This window comes from Botryllus schlosseri, chromosome 13 (assembly GCF_051294905.1).
Source record: "Botryllus schlosseri isolate E-star chromosome 13, Bs_hap1, whole genome shotgun sequence".
Classification (NCBI taxonomy): domain Eukaryota; kingdom Metazoa; phylum Chordata; class Ascidiacea; order Stolidobranchia; family Styelidae; genus Botryllus; species Botryllus schlosseri.
Genome location: NC_137248.1, coordinates 2,780,745 through 2,796,991, shown reverse-complemented (window position 1 = coordinate 2,796,991; position 16,247 = coordinate 2,780,745). Strand labels below are relative to the sequence as shown.

The window sequence follows — 16,247 nt, the reverse complement described above, 5'->3', positions numbered from 1 at the left end:
CTAATCTCTTCTTGTCTAAACGCATGTCAATGCCTTGTTATGGAATTCTGCTTTCTTCATGTTGAAGAAATTGCCGCAATCGTATCGCTGTGACAGCCAAGGGAGATAGATTCCAGTTGTAATTAGTCTGATATTTAAATGAGATTCAGACATGTTATATTGTATAAGCAGCTGACTGCACCGTAGTAACAGTGGTTCCCAGCGTCTAAGATGCAACTAGATTTCCATCATTCAGCATTTGTGACGTAGGATTGTGACAAGTCCCACACTTTTATAGTATTATCTCAAGTCATTTTCAACTTTACTTTCCTTTGTAATTAGTCTTGGTCAGAGTCATACACCTCTGTCTCCTTGTGTCCATGAAGCAAAAACCACAATAACCTCATTCTAACTGATTGTTCAGAAACCTCGAGACTAGCTAATTTTTTCTGGTGTCCTGTCAATACTGAGGAATCCATGACTGAGAATGGTCACCACTGAGTATGCAATGAACGCATGTTTAGCATATGAAAGTGTGTGTGCATTGCCACATTTGGTGCTCAGGTATACATTTCTCTACATTGACCATTTTCGGCAATAGTATATAACCATATTTTTTCCGCCAGTTCTGCCATCTCAAGCACAGGAAGTTAACAATTTCAAAGTCAACAGAGATTAGTCACCCCAACCCCCTTGCAGCCAGCTTTTCATAGATTCTATCTGCAAGCTCTGCTTCCCTCCGATCTGCAAGCTCTGCTTCCCTCAAATGCTGGAGGAAGGCTTTGCATAATTCTTCGTATGGCTTTCTCATTCCATACGAGCGCACTTTATTCAATAGCACACGCGGCGTTAGTCCGCCACCTTGCTCCAAACGCATTCTAATCAAAAATTCCTTCCTCATTTCCTGATGATCGTACCCTGAAAATAGACAACGGTTATTATACTATTGGAAACATTGAAAATGCACATATTCAAAGAAGTTCATTATCATTGAGACAACAGATTTGAAATTTTATGTAGCTCGATTTGGACTTTTTCTTCTGATAATTTTTCATTTCCATGTGACTGCAAGTATAGGTATCAGACTTCTGCATTATAAAAATCCAGTAGTTTGTACAACTAGAACTAGGAACCTTTATAAATCCGCAACCAAATACATTCTATTCCGAAGCACCTCATGTTTGACTGTTAAATATAATAGAAGATTTGAAATGTGCAACTATAACAACTAAAAAAAACAGCTGTTGGTAGACCGCCAACGAACTATATTGGTAGTTTTCAAAGAGTGAATTTCCGGTGCCACTTGTCAACTACAGTTTGATACAAAATAGACAGGGAAATTTCCAAATCAGACGACCGCCTACAAGACTTACTGTATTGGGATTCAATCTCTGCCATCGTGATGCCTGTGAGCAGTCTCAAAGAGTGAAGCATGTCCTTGAGATCCTGCGTTCGGATTTGGGGAGCCAGCGAATTGCACATGTCTTCCACTGCGAAAGTGAAATAAATTATATGTTCGGAATGAACATTTGGACTCGGAGCAGATATTGCCGGTACTCGAATACAAAGTTGCAAAGTTTATGCATCAGTTCCACTGCCCCGAAAACTACAATGACTTCTTTGAGGTAAACAAAAGTACATAAGTACGACACACGCGCGTCCACGTCGTCAACTATCATATGGTTGACAAAAAAGATCATCGATCCATCAAATATGCCGGACCTGAAGTGTGCAACAGTATCTCGCCGGCTATCCGACTCCCACTATTTTCCTCGAAGAAATCCGACAGTCTTACAAATTTACTGCGAAAACTATAGGCCACAGTGTCATCACCTCTTGTCGTTACAGTAACACTGTTGCCCTACCTCGCCCAGACATTGCTTCATTGATCATGATCATTTGCTACCATCGTTTAATTTTTCTTCTATTTTATTTTTTTAACTACCGCAACAGTTTTACAGCCAGACTGTTTAGAGTCAAGTGTACCTGTTTGATGCTGGTGTGATCAGACTAGATGACCTTCACGGTCTTATCGATCATTCCTATCTAATACCGAATACTGTGCACGCATATTTTCTGTACCACCACCACTGCCGTATGTTATGTATTTTGGTTTGATGAAAAATTAAGACTCTTGCTCTCTGAATGATTTTAATTTGCTAGGGTTACCATGCGTCCTCCTGTTTCAGGTTTTGGAAAATGTCGGAAATGCGGACGTTTGGGTCGATGGAAAGTGACAACCTTTTTTCAACACCACTGAATTTAAGTAAAAGTGGGTAAATCGGGAGTTGGACGAAAGTGATGACTTTTTTTTCAAATTTTCAAGCAAAAATAGCAAAAGCGACTGTTTTTATTCTTGATCAACTAACTTTTCTGATTTGGTAAAAGATTCCAAAATATGGTAACCCGATTATAAAACATTGTAGACCTAACATTTGCAAACATACTTATAAATCATGGTGGTAGCCTACTGCTCGAAATCTTCGCCGTGCAATTAACAAGGACCTATTCATTCCTTCCTTGTTTCATAACAAGCCACAACTACATCAATATGTATGTATGAATCATTCAAACATGATATACATCCCATGCTGCATGATTAAAATGTGGACAAAAACAATAGAAGTGTAGCTCTTGTGTACAAGTCGACATCTAATACAGAGATGCACAAATTTTCAGACTACACAATAAAAAACTCAGGTTAATTCAGCCAATTCTCTGCTTAATTCGGACATAGTCTTCCAATTTTTATTGTTTGGTTCTGACAGAATAAGCATTAATTCATTCATTTCAACAGAAGATGAGCGATTATGCTGAAACATAAGCGATTCATGCAATGAGGTCGAGCCAGCAGAATAGTCGCTTTTAATTCAACACAATCGAGTCCATGTTGTAGAACAGAATGGTAGAGAAAAGTAGATTTTGGGATGCTGCTATAGTAGCAAATGCGGCATCATCATACAGTTATGACCCCTATTTCAGTCACGGCCACAGCGTAAATGTTCAAGCCCATGGAAGCATTGTGTTTTGTTGATTAAGCCGTTGATTAAGCCGTCAATTAGAGTCAACATAAATATTAAAAGCTTTTATAATTCGATTCCCTAACCCTAGTGCAGCGGTTCCCAACCTTTTGTTGTCACGGTTCACGGACTTCTTTAGACGAATTATTATTTGTGTGGAGCCCTGCCTGAAACTCAATTAACATTCTAAATTACTAATGAATATTGTAGTAATTGTGCTACGCGACTAGGCTACTGTACTTTGTCAAATTGTTGTTGAAGAGAGAAAGAACGAACGAAAGTACAAGTTGAGAATTAGCATAATACTAAATAAAGAAAGTAAAAAAAAGTGGGGAAATATATAAATGAAGACAAAATGGGCTGATGATCAACCCACTACATCTGCACAGCAGCTGAAGCCAGAGGTATTTAGCTGAACTTGCAAGTCGCACTAGGACTTGGGTCGCCTTTCGGCAAGCCGAAACTTTTTCAACGCAAGCAAATTTATTGAGGGTCATATTGCCTTTTAATGAACTATTCAAAATAAAATGCAGAAAACACTCTCACCGAATCCGGAAAAAGCTAATTGACGTCTACTTACGGTAATCAGGAGACTCCAAAGCATCAGATAAAACTGCTTCTGCAACGAGCTGTTAACAGAAAGAATCTTTCAATCGATAGCTTACAAAATAAAAATCCTGTTCCTTCTCGAACTATGAAAGGAAGAGTGACTAGTATGATTTTCTGTAAATACTGAAAAAGATAGGATCATTACTACTACTACAAGCGGGGAATTTTAGGTAGCTGTCATCCGATATTACTGCATGAAGTTACTGTTGTCTTACGTCCAACGTGATTTGAACAGGGTGTCAAACATACAGCCCGCCAGATAATTTAATCCGGCAATACTGATCAGATTGAAAAATGGGTGTATCATCCAGCACATTTCTAACAAATACTTCCATTAAATAGTTCTTCAAGATCGTTCATGTCAGGTATGTTTATAGGTCACATCCCTGAAATTTTTAAACACGATTCTCATAGTTGAGATTGTAAACGTGTTTTCAATATATTCGTGATTTTGTAGGTGATAAGTTGGGCGTTTTTTTTGACATGTCAAAATAAATCAAAATTATGTCAAAATTTTAGCATTAGGTCAATATCGTCAAAATTGTTTAGAAAGTCAAAATTTTTTACCACCTCCATTTCGTTTGTATTGTAAATGTTTGCACTGACGGTGAACTTATCATTTGACATTTTACAGCTTTTAGCCTACTTTATACGCCTGCTCACTGCGGATCATAAACAGTCAAATGAAACAAATATAGGTTGACATGTTGTTATGCAGAACGTGCCGCAATATCCCAACTGAAGCAAGACTGCGTACTGCGTAGGCATTGGTTCTTATATCAAGAAGCGCATGATTAAAAATTGTGATGTATGACAACATTCTCAGAATGAAACAACATGTGTCACCAGCAGTGTACCCACAACTTTAGCGTTGCCAGCCAACAACTGCTGCTGTTGGACGTTCTTTCTCTATTCTTGACAAGCTACTTAGTAAGGACAGACACTTTCTACCAGACAATGTAGGTAAGTATATTTCGTTGTACTACAACATATTTTGATTAATTCTACCATAATGCGTGATTTAACTACTGGAATTCTACATAGGTCCAGATTTTGTTAAAATAAAGTTTTTTCATGTAAAAATTTTCAAGTTTTCAAGTTAAATTATTTTTCAGGCCAAACTACTTCGTAAGGACAGACAGTTCCAACCAAAAATGAAGACAAGTGGTACAATTCTAACATGATATGGGAAAACACCTAATTTACATACATAAGGTCAAAATTAAGTTTAAGTTCAAAATATGTCAAAATCTTCATTTTTTAGGTCAAAATCCTATTTTAGGTAAAAAAAATCGCCCTAGTGATAAGGAACACTGGGTCATTTGAATGACATTTCAGCAGGAATGAACTAATAGAAACTTATCACAAACATTGTCCAAATCCACTTGACCCGATCGATATTGAAAAGCAGCGAGGTCGTTTAGGAAAGCGCGATCCACTTCTTCGTCCGTTTGGATTTTCAGAATTGCTTAAAATGGAATGAACATTTGTCTACCAAGATACAGAAAAAGATACTGCAATTAATTATCAAGTTCGTCGTTAATCACAATAATTTATCATTGAATGTTGACCGTTCATCATTGTTGCGGATGAAATGATTATATTTGAACTCGATTGGAGAGTTCAATTGCAAAATACTAACCCTGTAGTTCCCCATTCGCGTAAATTGTACATGTGTTACGTAAACCATTAGGAGAGAAACAACATGAAAACAGTACGCATATTGTTAGTACGTCATTTTTAGATGGGACACGGACCTATTCTAAAAAATCGTGAAGTTACTACAGACATGAAATTCAGCCACTTCTTTGCTTTCGACTTGGATATGCAACCGTGATCTCAATTTCTCAGGAAACAACTTGCCCTATTGACAATGCCACCAACTACCGATGTCGATTGGCAAAAAAGTGTTCATGACTAGGGCTGGGCACAATGATTTGATACTTGAATCTGAATCGAGTATTAATTTTGATGATTCGAGTCGAGTAGTAAAAGACGATTTTTTCGAGTACTGAAATTATACACTACCTCGCAACTGGAAGGTAATTTATCAACGTGAATTATAGTTTTGATACTAATTTTCACTGAGGTAGCCTTGCAACCTTGATTGACCGTGTCGCAGCATACGAGACATAGTACAAAGCTACGAACGTTACTGGAAATAACACATTTGTGAAGTCATGATCAGCCCACAACATTGCCAACAATCATAGAACACACACTTCTACAGCTCTCAAGCTACTTTCCAGATGCCGACGATACCGCAATCTATAGATAGATGTGAGTTGCGAGATATTGCCAAAAAATTACAATAGAGACACCCACTGAAAAATGGACAAAATGTTATTGGCTTTAACCCAATTAGGTGCGGATTCTATTTATTTCAAATTCTGTGACGCCGCAGTTCGTTATTGGTGAGTCACTGACAGCGACTGCCCCCACTAAGAGTGTTAATTCGTCAGGGTGACAGAATGCAGAGTAGTGTTTGTTACAATTAAAAATATGGTTGTTTCAAGTGCCCTGTAAGGCCGGTTCCTAGCTAAGCTGTTATCATTTTAAATTTTAGGAATGACGTTCTGCAACATCACCAGAAATCAGTGCAAAAGCATATACCGGTAGTATATGGTTATTGATTCCAAAAGACGAGATATTATGACCTAAAAAACTTGATTTTATTTGAAATGTCCAGAAATAATCGTCCTAGAGATAACAGATTGGGAGCCTCAGCTCTACGAGTCTCCTCAATTGACTATTACGCTCAATACTTGATTTCTCTTTCTCCATTTTTTCACTCAATTTCTGTTTCATTTCTTTCTCAATTGGATCCAGAATTGCTCTATGAGTCTCAATTGACTATTACGCTCATTACTTGATTTCTCTTTCTCAATTTCTTTACGCGATTTCTCTTCCTTTATTTCGTTCTCAATTGGATCCAGAATTGAGAGCATCTCCATCATTCTCTCATGGTCATCCATTGAATCTACATCTTCTAGCAGAGATGAATCTCTTTTTTCAATGCCCAAGTTACCTTCGTCCATGAATCCATAACCTGGATAATTGGAAAGACTGTTGATGTTTGTACTCGGGGGTATATCAAAGAAGCGCAAATTTTGACCTAAAAATTGAAACTTTCGACTTTTGTCGCAATGTCAAAAAATTATCATCCAAGTCTAGAGAGAACAGATTAAGAGTCACTCATCTACGAGTCTCAATTGACCATTACTTGATTTCTCTTTTTTTATTTCTTTCTCAATTGGATCCAGAATTGCTCTATGAGTCTCAATTGACTATTACGCTCATTACTTGATTTCTCTTTCTCAATTTCTTTACGCGATTTCTCTTCCTTTATTTCGTTCTCAATTGGATCCAGAATTGAGAGCATCTCCATCACTCTCCCACGGTCATCTACTGAATCAACATCTTCTAGCTGAGATGAATCTCTTTTTTCACTGCCCAAGTTAACTTCGTCCATGAATCCATGATCTGAATGATTGGAACGACTGTATTATGAACTCTCGCATCAAAGAGAAATATACAGTTATATACACCCTGAACCTATAAACATTAGGTGAAGACGTTTTCCCTTTTCGAGATTTGCAGCGCGTACTTCAGGGTTTCCGTACACTTCAGACATTGTTACTATTCGGATTTTCGAAATCAGTGCAACAATAGCATTCGATTGATACCAGTCATTATAAATTCTGAGCTATTTATGATGAATTGCATTATCACAAGTGATGTGAGGCACGATTCGAACATTACATATGAAAAGTGGTGATGTTTGGAGAAAAAATTTAGTCATTGGTGAACATCGACGTAAAATATCAATAATAAAATAATTGAAGGTTTTCAAAATTTTATTCAGCTTCACTTGCTTAGTTGCTTACCCTGACCGCGCACGTCACTGCTCTGGTTACTTTTAGGGTTACCATATGTCCTCCTTTAGGATTTTTCCTCCATTTTCAAGAAATCGAAAAATGTCCTCCGGGGACAGCTGAATGTCGTTTTTTTTTGGAGCTCGTCCTCCTTTACAGCTTTGACAGCTAGGCTAATGGAAAGGGTCATGACGTGAAATAGGTAATTTGGACGTTTGCGGGTCATTCAGGAGTCGAGTAGGAGAGATGACCTTTTTTAGTCAACACAGCAATATTTGTAGTAGTAATCTTAAAATCAGTCAGTTTCCATTACGACAACATAACTTTTTTGATTTGAAAATAGTGCCCTCCTTTCCCGATTCCACAATATGTCAACCTTAGCTATACTCGCGCACATAAAAATAGCTGTTTTGAATGCAAGCCAACATATAATGTTGTACATTGTACATAATTGATTACTTACCAAAGTCACAATCGTCTTCTTGTAGTGCCCAACAAGGATGTTTCTCGACCTGTCTGATGGTTGGACGACATCGCCGGTCTTTACTCATCATTAATTTGAATAAATGTGAAAAGGCGATTGGGTTAGGAACACATTGCAAAGTTATATCCACTATCCCTTTTTTAATATTCGAATCCCACAAATCTGATGCGGGTCCAAACGGGGACTCTTCTTTATTCATGATAAAATAGAACACAACTCCCAACGAGAAAATGTCTGATTTCAATGATATGTGATCGTTACCAAAACTTTCAGGAGGATGATACCCGATAGTGCCAAAGCAATTTTCACAGTAGACCATTGAACATTCAGATTGTATTTGTTGACTGATGCCGAAATCAGCAATTTTTATGCATTGTAAATTGTCCAAAGCGAGCAAAATGTTCGCGGGTTTTAAATCTTTGTGGATAATCAATTTTTTGTGAATATAATTCATGCCCTTTATAATTTGAGTGCAATATTTCAACCTCTGCTCCAAGTTGTAAGGTTCGTTTCTTAGAAATTGGTCCAAATTTTCTTTGTAGCACAACTCCAACACGAGAAATCGACTTTTGATCGGGCCATCGTCGAAGACCCCCGATTGGATAAGACAGTTCACATGGGAATGTGATCCAAGCTTTTCCAGAATCATCACTTCTTCATCCCTTTGACTAGATTCTCGTGGAAATTTAATTGCACACCGCCGAATGTCCAGTAGACTGCTTGAAATTTCTCCTTCATAAACATTATTATGTTTTGTCAAGTTTTTCCTTCTAAACATAACAACCGTGTCGGAGACTTGTATCCTGTCTGAAAATATAAATTTACACAAGAGTCAATTAAGCTAGTACTCTATAATAGTCGCACTTCGCACACCACCATTCCAGAGGTCAATTGGTGCCGAAATCAGCAACCAGAGATTGTCCGCCGAGACTATTATAGTTACTGGTATGTGAAATGACATCCTGAATAATCAACCTCCAAGACACACATGAGAACGAGTTTAGGACTGGCCCAAAATCATTTTACTGACTACCTCTAAAACATTCATGAAGTTTGGATGAGTTCCCAATGTCCCAAAAACTTTCAGGTGTGTGAACAGAGGGGGAATTTAAGTAGAGCTTGACTGATATTCACCTCAGTAGTAGAGATACCGGCATAGGACGATTGGTCAATATTTATTGGCCTGTTTATCCTACAATTGTCGCAAATGTTCAATTGTTTTTCAATTGGTGACATATTTAATTCATCTGGGTGACGCTATGCAGAGTAGTGTTTGATACAATTCAAAATATGTTCGTTTCAAGGCCGGTTCTTAGCTAATCATTTTAAATTTTAGGAATGAAATTATGCGATATCATCAGAAACTAGTGCAAATATTGTTATTGATCCCAATATGTAGTTACAGTAGTCAGTAGGGTACGTAAGGGTATGTTCCGTCATAAACAAAATATGGCATAGTGATCGATTTATTGGCATTCTAGTTTAGTAGGCCTACTCAGTATTTGAAAGATTCAAAATGTCATTCGAATTGAATTCAATCACATTGAATCCTTGAAAAACATACCTGTTTCGTCCAATTCAAGGACAGAGCTGTCATCAGTAGTGTCGGATTCGGAGACAGTAATGGCACAATTTTCAGTTTCCACAGATACATCTGGAATATAATCTAGAACTGCAATCATATGACAATACAATTAACTACATCGGTACTGCAAAACATTTATTATATTTTGAGTAGGGCGATTTTTTTTTACATGTAGAAATTTGTCAAAGATGTGGTTCAATCGCGATCGACTCAAAGCTGTGTTCGATATGCCGATTCCTGCCGTCGAGTTCCAGTGCACTTACAACCACTTTGACAAGCTTGTCACATCGCTACAGTCAACATTTTTTTTACGTCTGCATTTCGTTTGTATCGTAAATTTTGCACTGTCTGTGGACTTATCATCTGATATTTTACCGCTTGTAGCCTACTTTATAAGTCTACCGTTCTAGACGGCCCATTGTCTGCTCATTGTGCATCATAAACGGTCAAACGAAACAAATAAGTTGACATGGTGTTATGGTCAACTTACCGCAATATCCTAACTGAATCATGAGTGCTTGGGCATTGCATGGTTCTTATACCAAGAAGCGCATGATGAAAAATTGTGATGCAGACAGCATGGTCAGAATGAAGCAACACGGTGTGTCACCAGCAGTGTATGCCAGTGTTGGGATCAAGTCACTACCTTCGAGTCACGAGTCATTTCGAGTCATTGCACATTTTGACTCGAGTCAAGTCAAGTCAATCGATTTTCAAAGATGACTCGAGTGAGTCGAGTCAAGTCACATTTCAAGTCAAGTTGCCTTTTCGAAGTATGAGGCATGATTACGTCATTGCATTTTGCTAGCTATCTGAAATACAGATTGAGTGGTCATTGATTCCAAACCGATGAACGAATATAGTGGTAAATATACATGCAAGAAGGCGCTATATCGCTCACATATACGTACAACTGTTAAACTACATTAGTAATTGCATAGCCTCAGTTTATAGTTACCAGCCAAAATAGAGAATAGAGAAACGAATTGATAAGATGCAATACATTACCCATTTACAAATAGATATGATAAAATTCGAGCCTGCGCTAATGGTTGAGTTGAGGACAATATAAACTATATTCGAATTCAATTTCAATAAAACAAGAGGTTTGGTAAAGGTAAGAACAGAGAACAGAAATAGACATTTTGCTATTTTATTACTTTACTGCTAGAGTTTGCGACAACGTAAACTGTAAGCTTCGATCACTTTATTTGCGATCAATTTATTTATGAGAGAATAATGGAGGCTCAGTGAAATGCTCGATAAGTGAATGATTGGTCGCTCTCAAGGTTTACACTGTCAGCGTTTCGCCAACAATCCGAACATATTCAAGATACAGTGATTTTTATCGACACCGATTACTTGATGACTTGAAATTGACTCGTGAATTTCGCTCCGAGTCACGAGTCAATCCACACTTCTGATACTCCGAGTCAAGTCAAGTCAAGTCATTTTAGCAAAGTGACTCAAGTCAAGTCAATTCATACGAAAAAGGTGACTCGGGTCATCCCAACACTGGTGTATGCACATTGCACAACTTCAGTGTTGTCAGCCAACAGCTGCTGCTGTTGAACGTTCTCTACATTCTTGGCAAGCTACTCAGTAAGGACAGACACTTTCTACCGGAGAATGTAGGAAAGTATCTTACATTGTACTACAACAGATTTTAATTATTTCTACCACCACAATACGTGATACAACTACTGGAATTCTTCATAGGGCCAGATTTCGTTGAAATACTAGTTTTTTCATGTTGAAATTTGTCAGTTTTTAAGCAAAAAACGTTTTTTCAGGACAAACTACTTTGTAAGGACAGACAGTTACAACCTGAAATGAAGATAAGTAGTGCAATTTGAACATTATGTGGGAAAACACCTAATCTGAATATGTGAGCTCAAATATCAGTTTTTTTAGGTCAAAGTTTTATATTTTTTTGGTCAAAAAAAAATCACCCTAATTATCAGCTATACCTAACAAGTCGTAGAGCAGTGGTTCTCAATCATTTTGTTTTTGCGGACCCCCTTTGGACCGTCACGTTCCCCCGTGGCAATTACAATTGGTTTGCCCACAAGAATATTTCATCTTATACGGCCTGTTACAAAGTGAAATTGCCTCGTAATTTCTCTAATTAAAAAAAAAATACTAATAAGGTTATCAGCCATTTTGCAGATTTGGAGGTTTCGCAGACCCCCTGAAAATGCTTCACGAGCCCCCGGTTGAGAGCCACTGTCGTAGAGTGAAAGAGAGAGGCATAGAGAGGTTTTAGCTTCGCCAACCGGAACATTAACAACAAACAAATTGAGTATGTAAAAAAATACATAAAAACACATACACAATAGTGTTAGTGTGCAACTGCATGAATGACAATACAGACGGGTGCCGGCGATAGAATCCTCAAGATCTTAATGTCAAGTCCTAACCCTTGAGATTATAACAAGTATAATAAAAGGCTGGCACTTCTTCGTTATTCCCCACACACCGGGAAGTGATCCCCATGAAACCTATAAATGTTTCTTATGAACAAGTGAAAATTTATAAGTTTACGTCAAAATTTAAAAAAAAATTGTGTTGGGGTTCTGGCTGCGGAGACAGATGTTAGGGTTGGGTTGGGAGATATTAAGGTCGGGTGGAAGATATTGGCGTCGGGGGAAGGGAACATTAGGGTCGGGGTGGGAGATATTAGGGTTGAGAGGAAGATATTAGGGTCGGGTTGGCGGAAAGGGATATTAGGGTCAAGGTTGGGGTCGGATATCCCAAAATTAGGGTTGTAGGTCAGTTAGGGTTAAATTTGGGGACAAGGTATCCCAAGATCAGGGTTGGGAGTATAGAGTATTGTATCCCTCCTCCTCAACCCGAATGTTAAGATACGCCCAACCCTAATCTTAGGATATCCTAACCCTCACCTTGACCCTAACCAGAGGTGGTCAGCAACGAAGTACTTCTTCTTTTTGAAGTACTCAAGTACTCAAGTAGTTTTCCTCTACTTCTGGTACTTACTCAAGTAGATCTGATTTTCGGTACTTCTACTTCTACTTAGTAATATTTTGTGATCTACTACATTACTTTTCGCTATTTTCAGTTTGTCAAGTAGAAGTAGTTTAATCCTCCAATCAGGAAGAGTGCCCGAGGAATTTCGGGGCTGTTTTCACGGAGTATCAATGTTCATTTAATTTTCATAAAAGTTGAGTATTGCCCAGAATTTTCGTCGGGCTTCGCGCTCAGTATGATGCCACGAAAGTATCGGTGAATAAATGAAGGTAGCGGGTTGGCGTGGTTCCCTTCACAGCGCATTGTCTCCCTTCGCCCATATGAAATATTCCATCACAGTCTTTATGGCTCATCATAACGTTAGAAACGGATGTTTGCATGTTTCGCAATCTAGCATTTACTTATCATATCGTAATCTAGCAGTCCACGGCGTGTCCCAATCTGGAAAAGCTGACTCTGACTTTTTTTTTAGTTTTAGAGCTGTTTTAGCATACCATCTATGAATCTTTCTGGACTAAAGACATGAAATACATTTCCGCTTTTAGAAGTAGTAATTATAATTCACTTTCAATTCCCAGTGTCATATACTTTGAGTTCTTTCGTCATCATCATTGTTGAAGTATAAAAGCAAGTGTAGTAATGCCTTTAATTTCCGGAAATAAAGCTACAAAATTTGGCATTTTTACGATCCACCGTATTTTTTATTAACGCTTACTTATCGCGCAAAGTATCGTATATAACTTCTTTGTATTGCTCTTCAACTAAACTACGGGCATTATAATATGGGGGAGTGCGCCATACCATGATATTTTCTAAAACGTGCTGTTCGAGTAAACAAAGGATTAGTATCGCATTTCCATATTAATACTATCATTTTCATCCTATGATGCGGACGAATGCTTATGCTGTCAAGGATTGGATACCTCCTGGTACGGTATGCATCAATCTGAAGCAAGCGCGGCACCTTTCGCATAGCTCAATTTGCACCTTTTGACAATCTATGCGAACGAATTACGATCATTTTCACAACTACTTACTTAATTGAGTAGATTAAAAGTCAGTCAATTCTACTTCTACTCCAAGTAGATTTAGGTTGCTTATGGAAGAAGTAATTCTGCTTGTACTTGAGTAGATTTTTTCGTCGCTACTTCTACTTGAGTAGCTTTCTTGATTACTTTGACCACCTCTGACTCTAACCCACCCTAATACCCCCTTTCCCAAACCCTAATATCTCCCGACCCTAACATCACCAACCCTAATAATCTCAGGATATCCTAACCCCAACCTTGACCCTAACCCACCCTAATATCCCCCGCCCGACCCCAATATCCCCATCTCTAATATCTTTCTACCCCACCCCAACGCGAAAAACAATTTATTTTGACGTTTATGAATTTTCACATGTTCATGGGAAGCATTCATTGGTTTCATGGGGATCACTTCTCGATGTGTGGGGACTAACGAAGCAGTGCCAAGAGGTTTACATGCTTATGCTTATTAGTTATGGTGGTTTATAAAAATTATTTAAAAAAAAGAAGTACAGTGAATAAACCGCCCCTGGAAGCAGCAGGCATTCGATCAGGAGACTTACTGTCATGTAAACTGGTTTTGCAATATATTTTTGTAAGATTGATACTCATAGAAGCTTTTTCTTAACTAAAAATAATGTAAACAATACCAGAGTTGATCCGTAAAGACTCTTTTTTCTTCTCATTTTCATGAGTAAATGGTTCCAATTTTGATTCCAGTTTTTCAAGTCGACTATCCATAGATTGAATTCGCTGAATCATATAATCCATCTTCTGGTGGGACAAATTCAAGGATGCGGAGTCTTTTTCAAACAATTCACTTATGCGAGCATGGTATTTGGCAATAGAGGCATCCAGAATCTTCTCAAAAGTTTGATTGACGAGAGGCTTCAATTCCAGCTCCAATTTGCTAAAGAGTCGACTTTCGCTGTTGTCGATTTTTGATGTTAGTTCATTTGTCATGTCATTCAGTTTGTCTACCATTTCCGAATTCATTGCAAGTTGTGTGTTGCAGAAATTCCAGCTAATATCACAACTTTACAGGTAGGCCTAATATTTACATCGGGGTCATCTCATGTAGTACTCTTAATACTTGAAATATAGTCACATGACTGTCAAAATTATTATAGTGGGTTGAAGCGGTCCAGCGTACAGTATATTGATTACCGTACTATACAGTCCGAATCCACCCCAGACGCCAGACATAATGCTGTCCGGCCGCTAGCACACAATATCTGTTTACGAAGCGACCGAGGAGGGTTGGTGTGATTGCATGCAAAATAAGGTCAGTCGTTACGTGTAAAACAAGGTCTGTCACTACATGCAAAATAGGTCATATTCTGAGCCTAACCACGAATCCCAACCTTTCAAGGTAACACTAAGGACCACAACCCCGAACCCTAACCCCCAAGACCCAACGGTAAAGACCCTCCTCACCCCTCCCTAATTACTTAACTGCAACCCTCAACCCTGAGGACCCTATCATATTTTCATTGACTCCTTACATCCCAATCCTCAGGACCCCCACCCCCAACTCAGCCCATGGGAACACGCCGACAATGTTGGAAAAAGTAAAATTCGGATTTAAATTGAATTTCTTAAATTTGATCCCTAACAAAAAGTTGAATTTGAAATTTGACTTTATGCGCGGACCAGTCATCATTTTTCAAATAATGTGGCCCAACAAATTTACAGTCTGGCAAGGCATTCGACCAAGCCAAGCATACAACTCAGTGTATAATCGCCGGGCTATACATACACCTTTGGTAACCATTCAATATTGGGCAAGGTAGCATATCCTGTTCGATTCAAGTGAGTAATAGAGTTTAGACTTCTCGTTCTTGTGCCAAATGAGCAAGCGTGGACGAATATAAATTGCTATCTCTTCCAAGTATAAATTATGTGAACTGTGAAGCACATCGTAATACCATCCTAATTTACAAATAATTTTCGAAGAAAAAACACAAGATTTTAAGAATTTTGAAACAAAAACACACTAGAACACTTGTAGTGGCGAGATAGCGCAGTGGTATAATCCGCGGCTGCAACACCAATGGGTGCGGGTTCGAGTCCGACCGAGGTCGACTTCAGAATTCCTATAGGTACCTAAGTGTTGGAGGTTTATCTAGGCTCCTCCTTGCCACCTCATCCGCGTAATCGGTGTCTTACAAAAAGCCTAGAAGTGGGCCGTGCTATAAGTCGGCAGCTATGCGGAAAAATGAAGAATATATCGGCCTGGTGTAAATGACCATAGTCGTCGACAGGAACACCACAAAACGACAACACTGGTCAAGTCAAAATCAAAATACACCAAGAGTGGCGCCACTGCAGGCACACTCAGTGGACTGAGACTGAGTGTGTTGATATAGCTCAGTGGTGTGGAACACAAGCAAATCTCATGGCTCACAGCGATTGGGGTTCGTCATTCTTTCCATTTGAACAAAGCTATAATTTACCGCTTGTTGAGCGCAAAACTTGATAAAATTGTTGTCCGATCCGAGAAAATCAATACCGAGAATGGATACCATTGAGAATGGACATTACCCCCGAGAATGGACATCACCGAGATTGAACTCCACCTAGAGTGAGGAAATCAAACAATCAATCAGGTTTATTAATATTTTCATCGTTTCAAAACTTAACATAACATAACATGGTTGGGTTATATTTTTGATCTGA

The 16,247-nt window shown here is 38.5% G+C and overlaps 2 protein-coding genes across 2 annotated transcripts in view; both read right to left on the bottom strand.

Annotated features, from left to right (window-relative positions):
• LOC145453942 (doublecortin domain-containing protein 1-like) overlaps nucleotides 1-16,247 on the bottom strand; it is a 304,595-nt gene that overhangs the window by 174,012 nt on the left and 114,336 nt on the right. The window lies entirely within an intron of this gene.
• LOC145454227 (uncharacterized) lies at nucleotides 659-15,845 on the bottom strand. Its single transcript, XM_080332231.1, has 10 exons — nucleotides 15,299-15,845; nucleotides 14,219-15,011; nucleotides 9,532-9,621; nucleotides 7,947-8,774; nucleotides 6,912-7,091; nucleotides 6,478-6,657; nucleotides 4,979-5,076; nucleotides 3,580-3,628; nucleotides 1,353-1,469; nucleotides 659-897 (listed from the first exon to the last, which is right to left on the bottom strand). The coding sequence occupies exons 2-10, from the start codon at nucleotides 14,562-14,564 to the stop codon at nucleotides 659-661; spliced, it is 2,127 nt and encodes a 708-aa protein (XP_080188357.1). The 5' UTR covers nucleotides 14,565-15,011; nucleotides 15,299-15,845.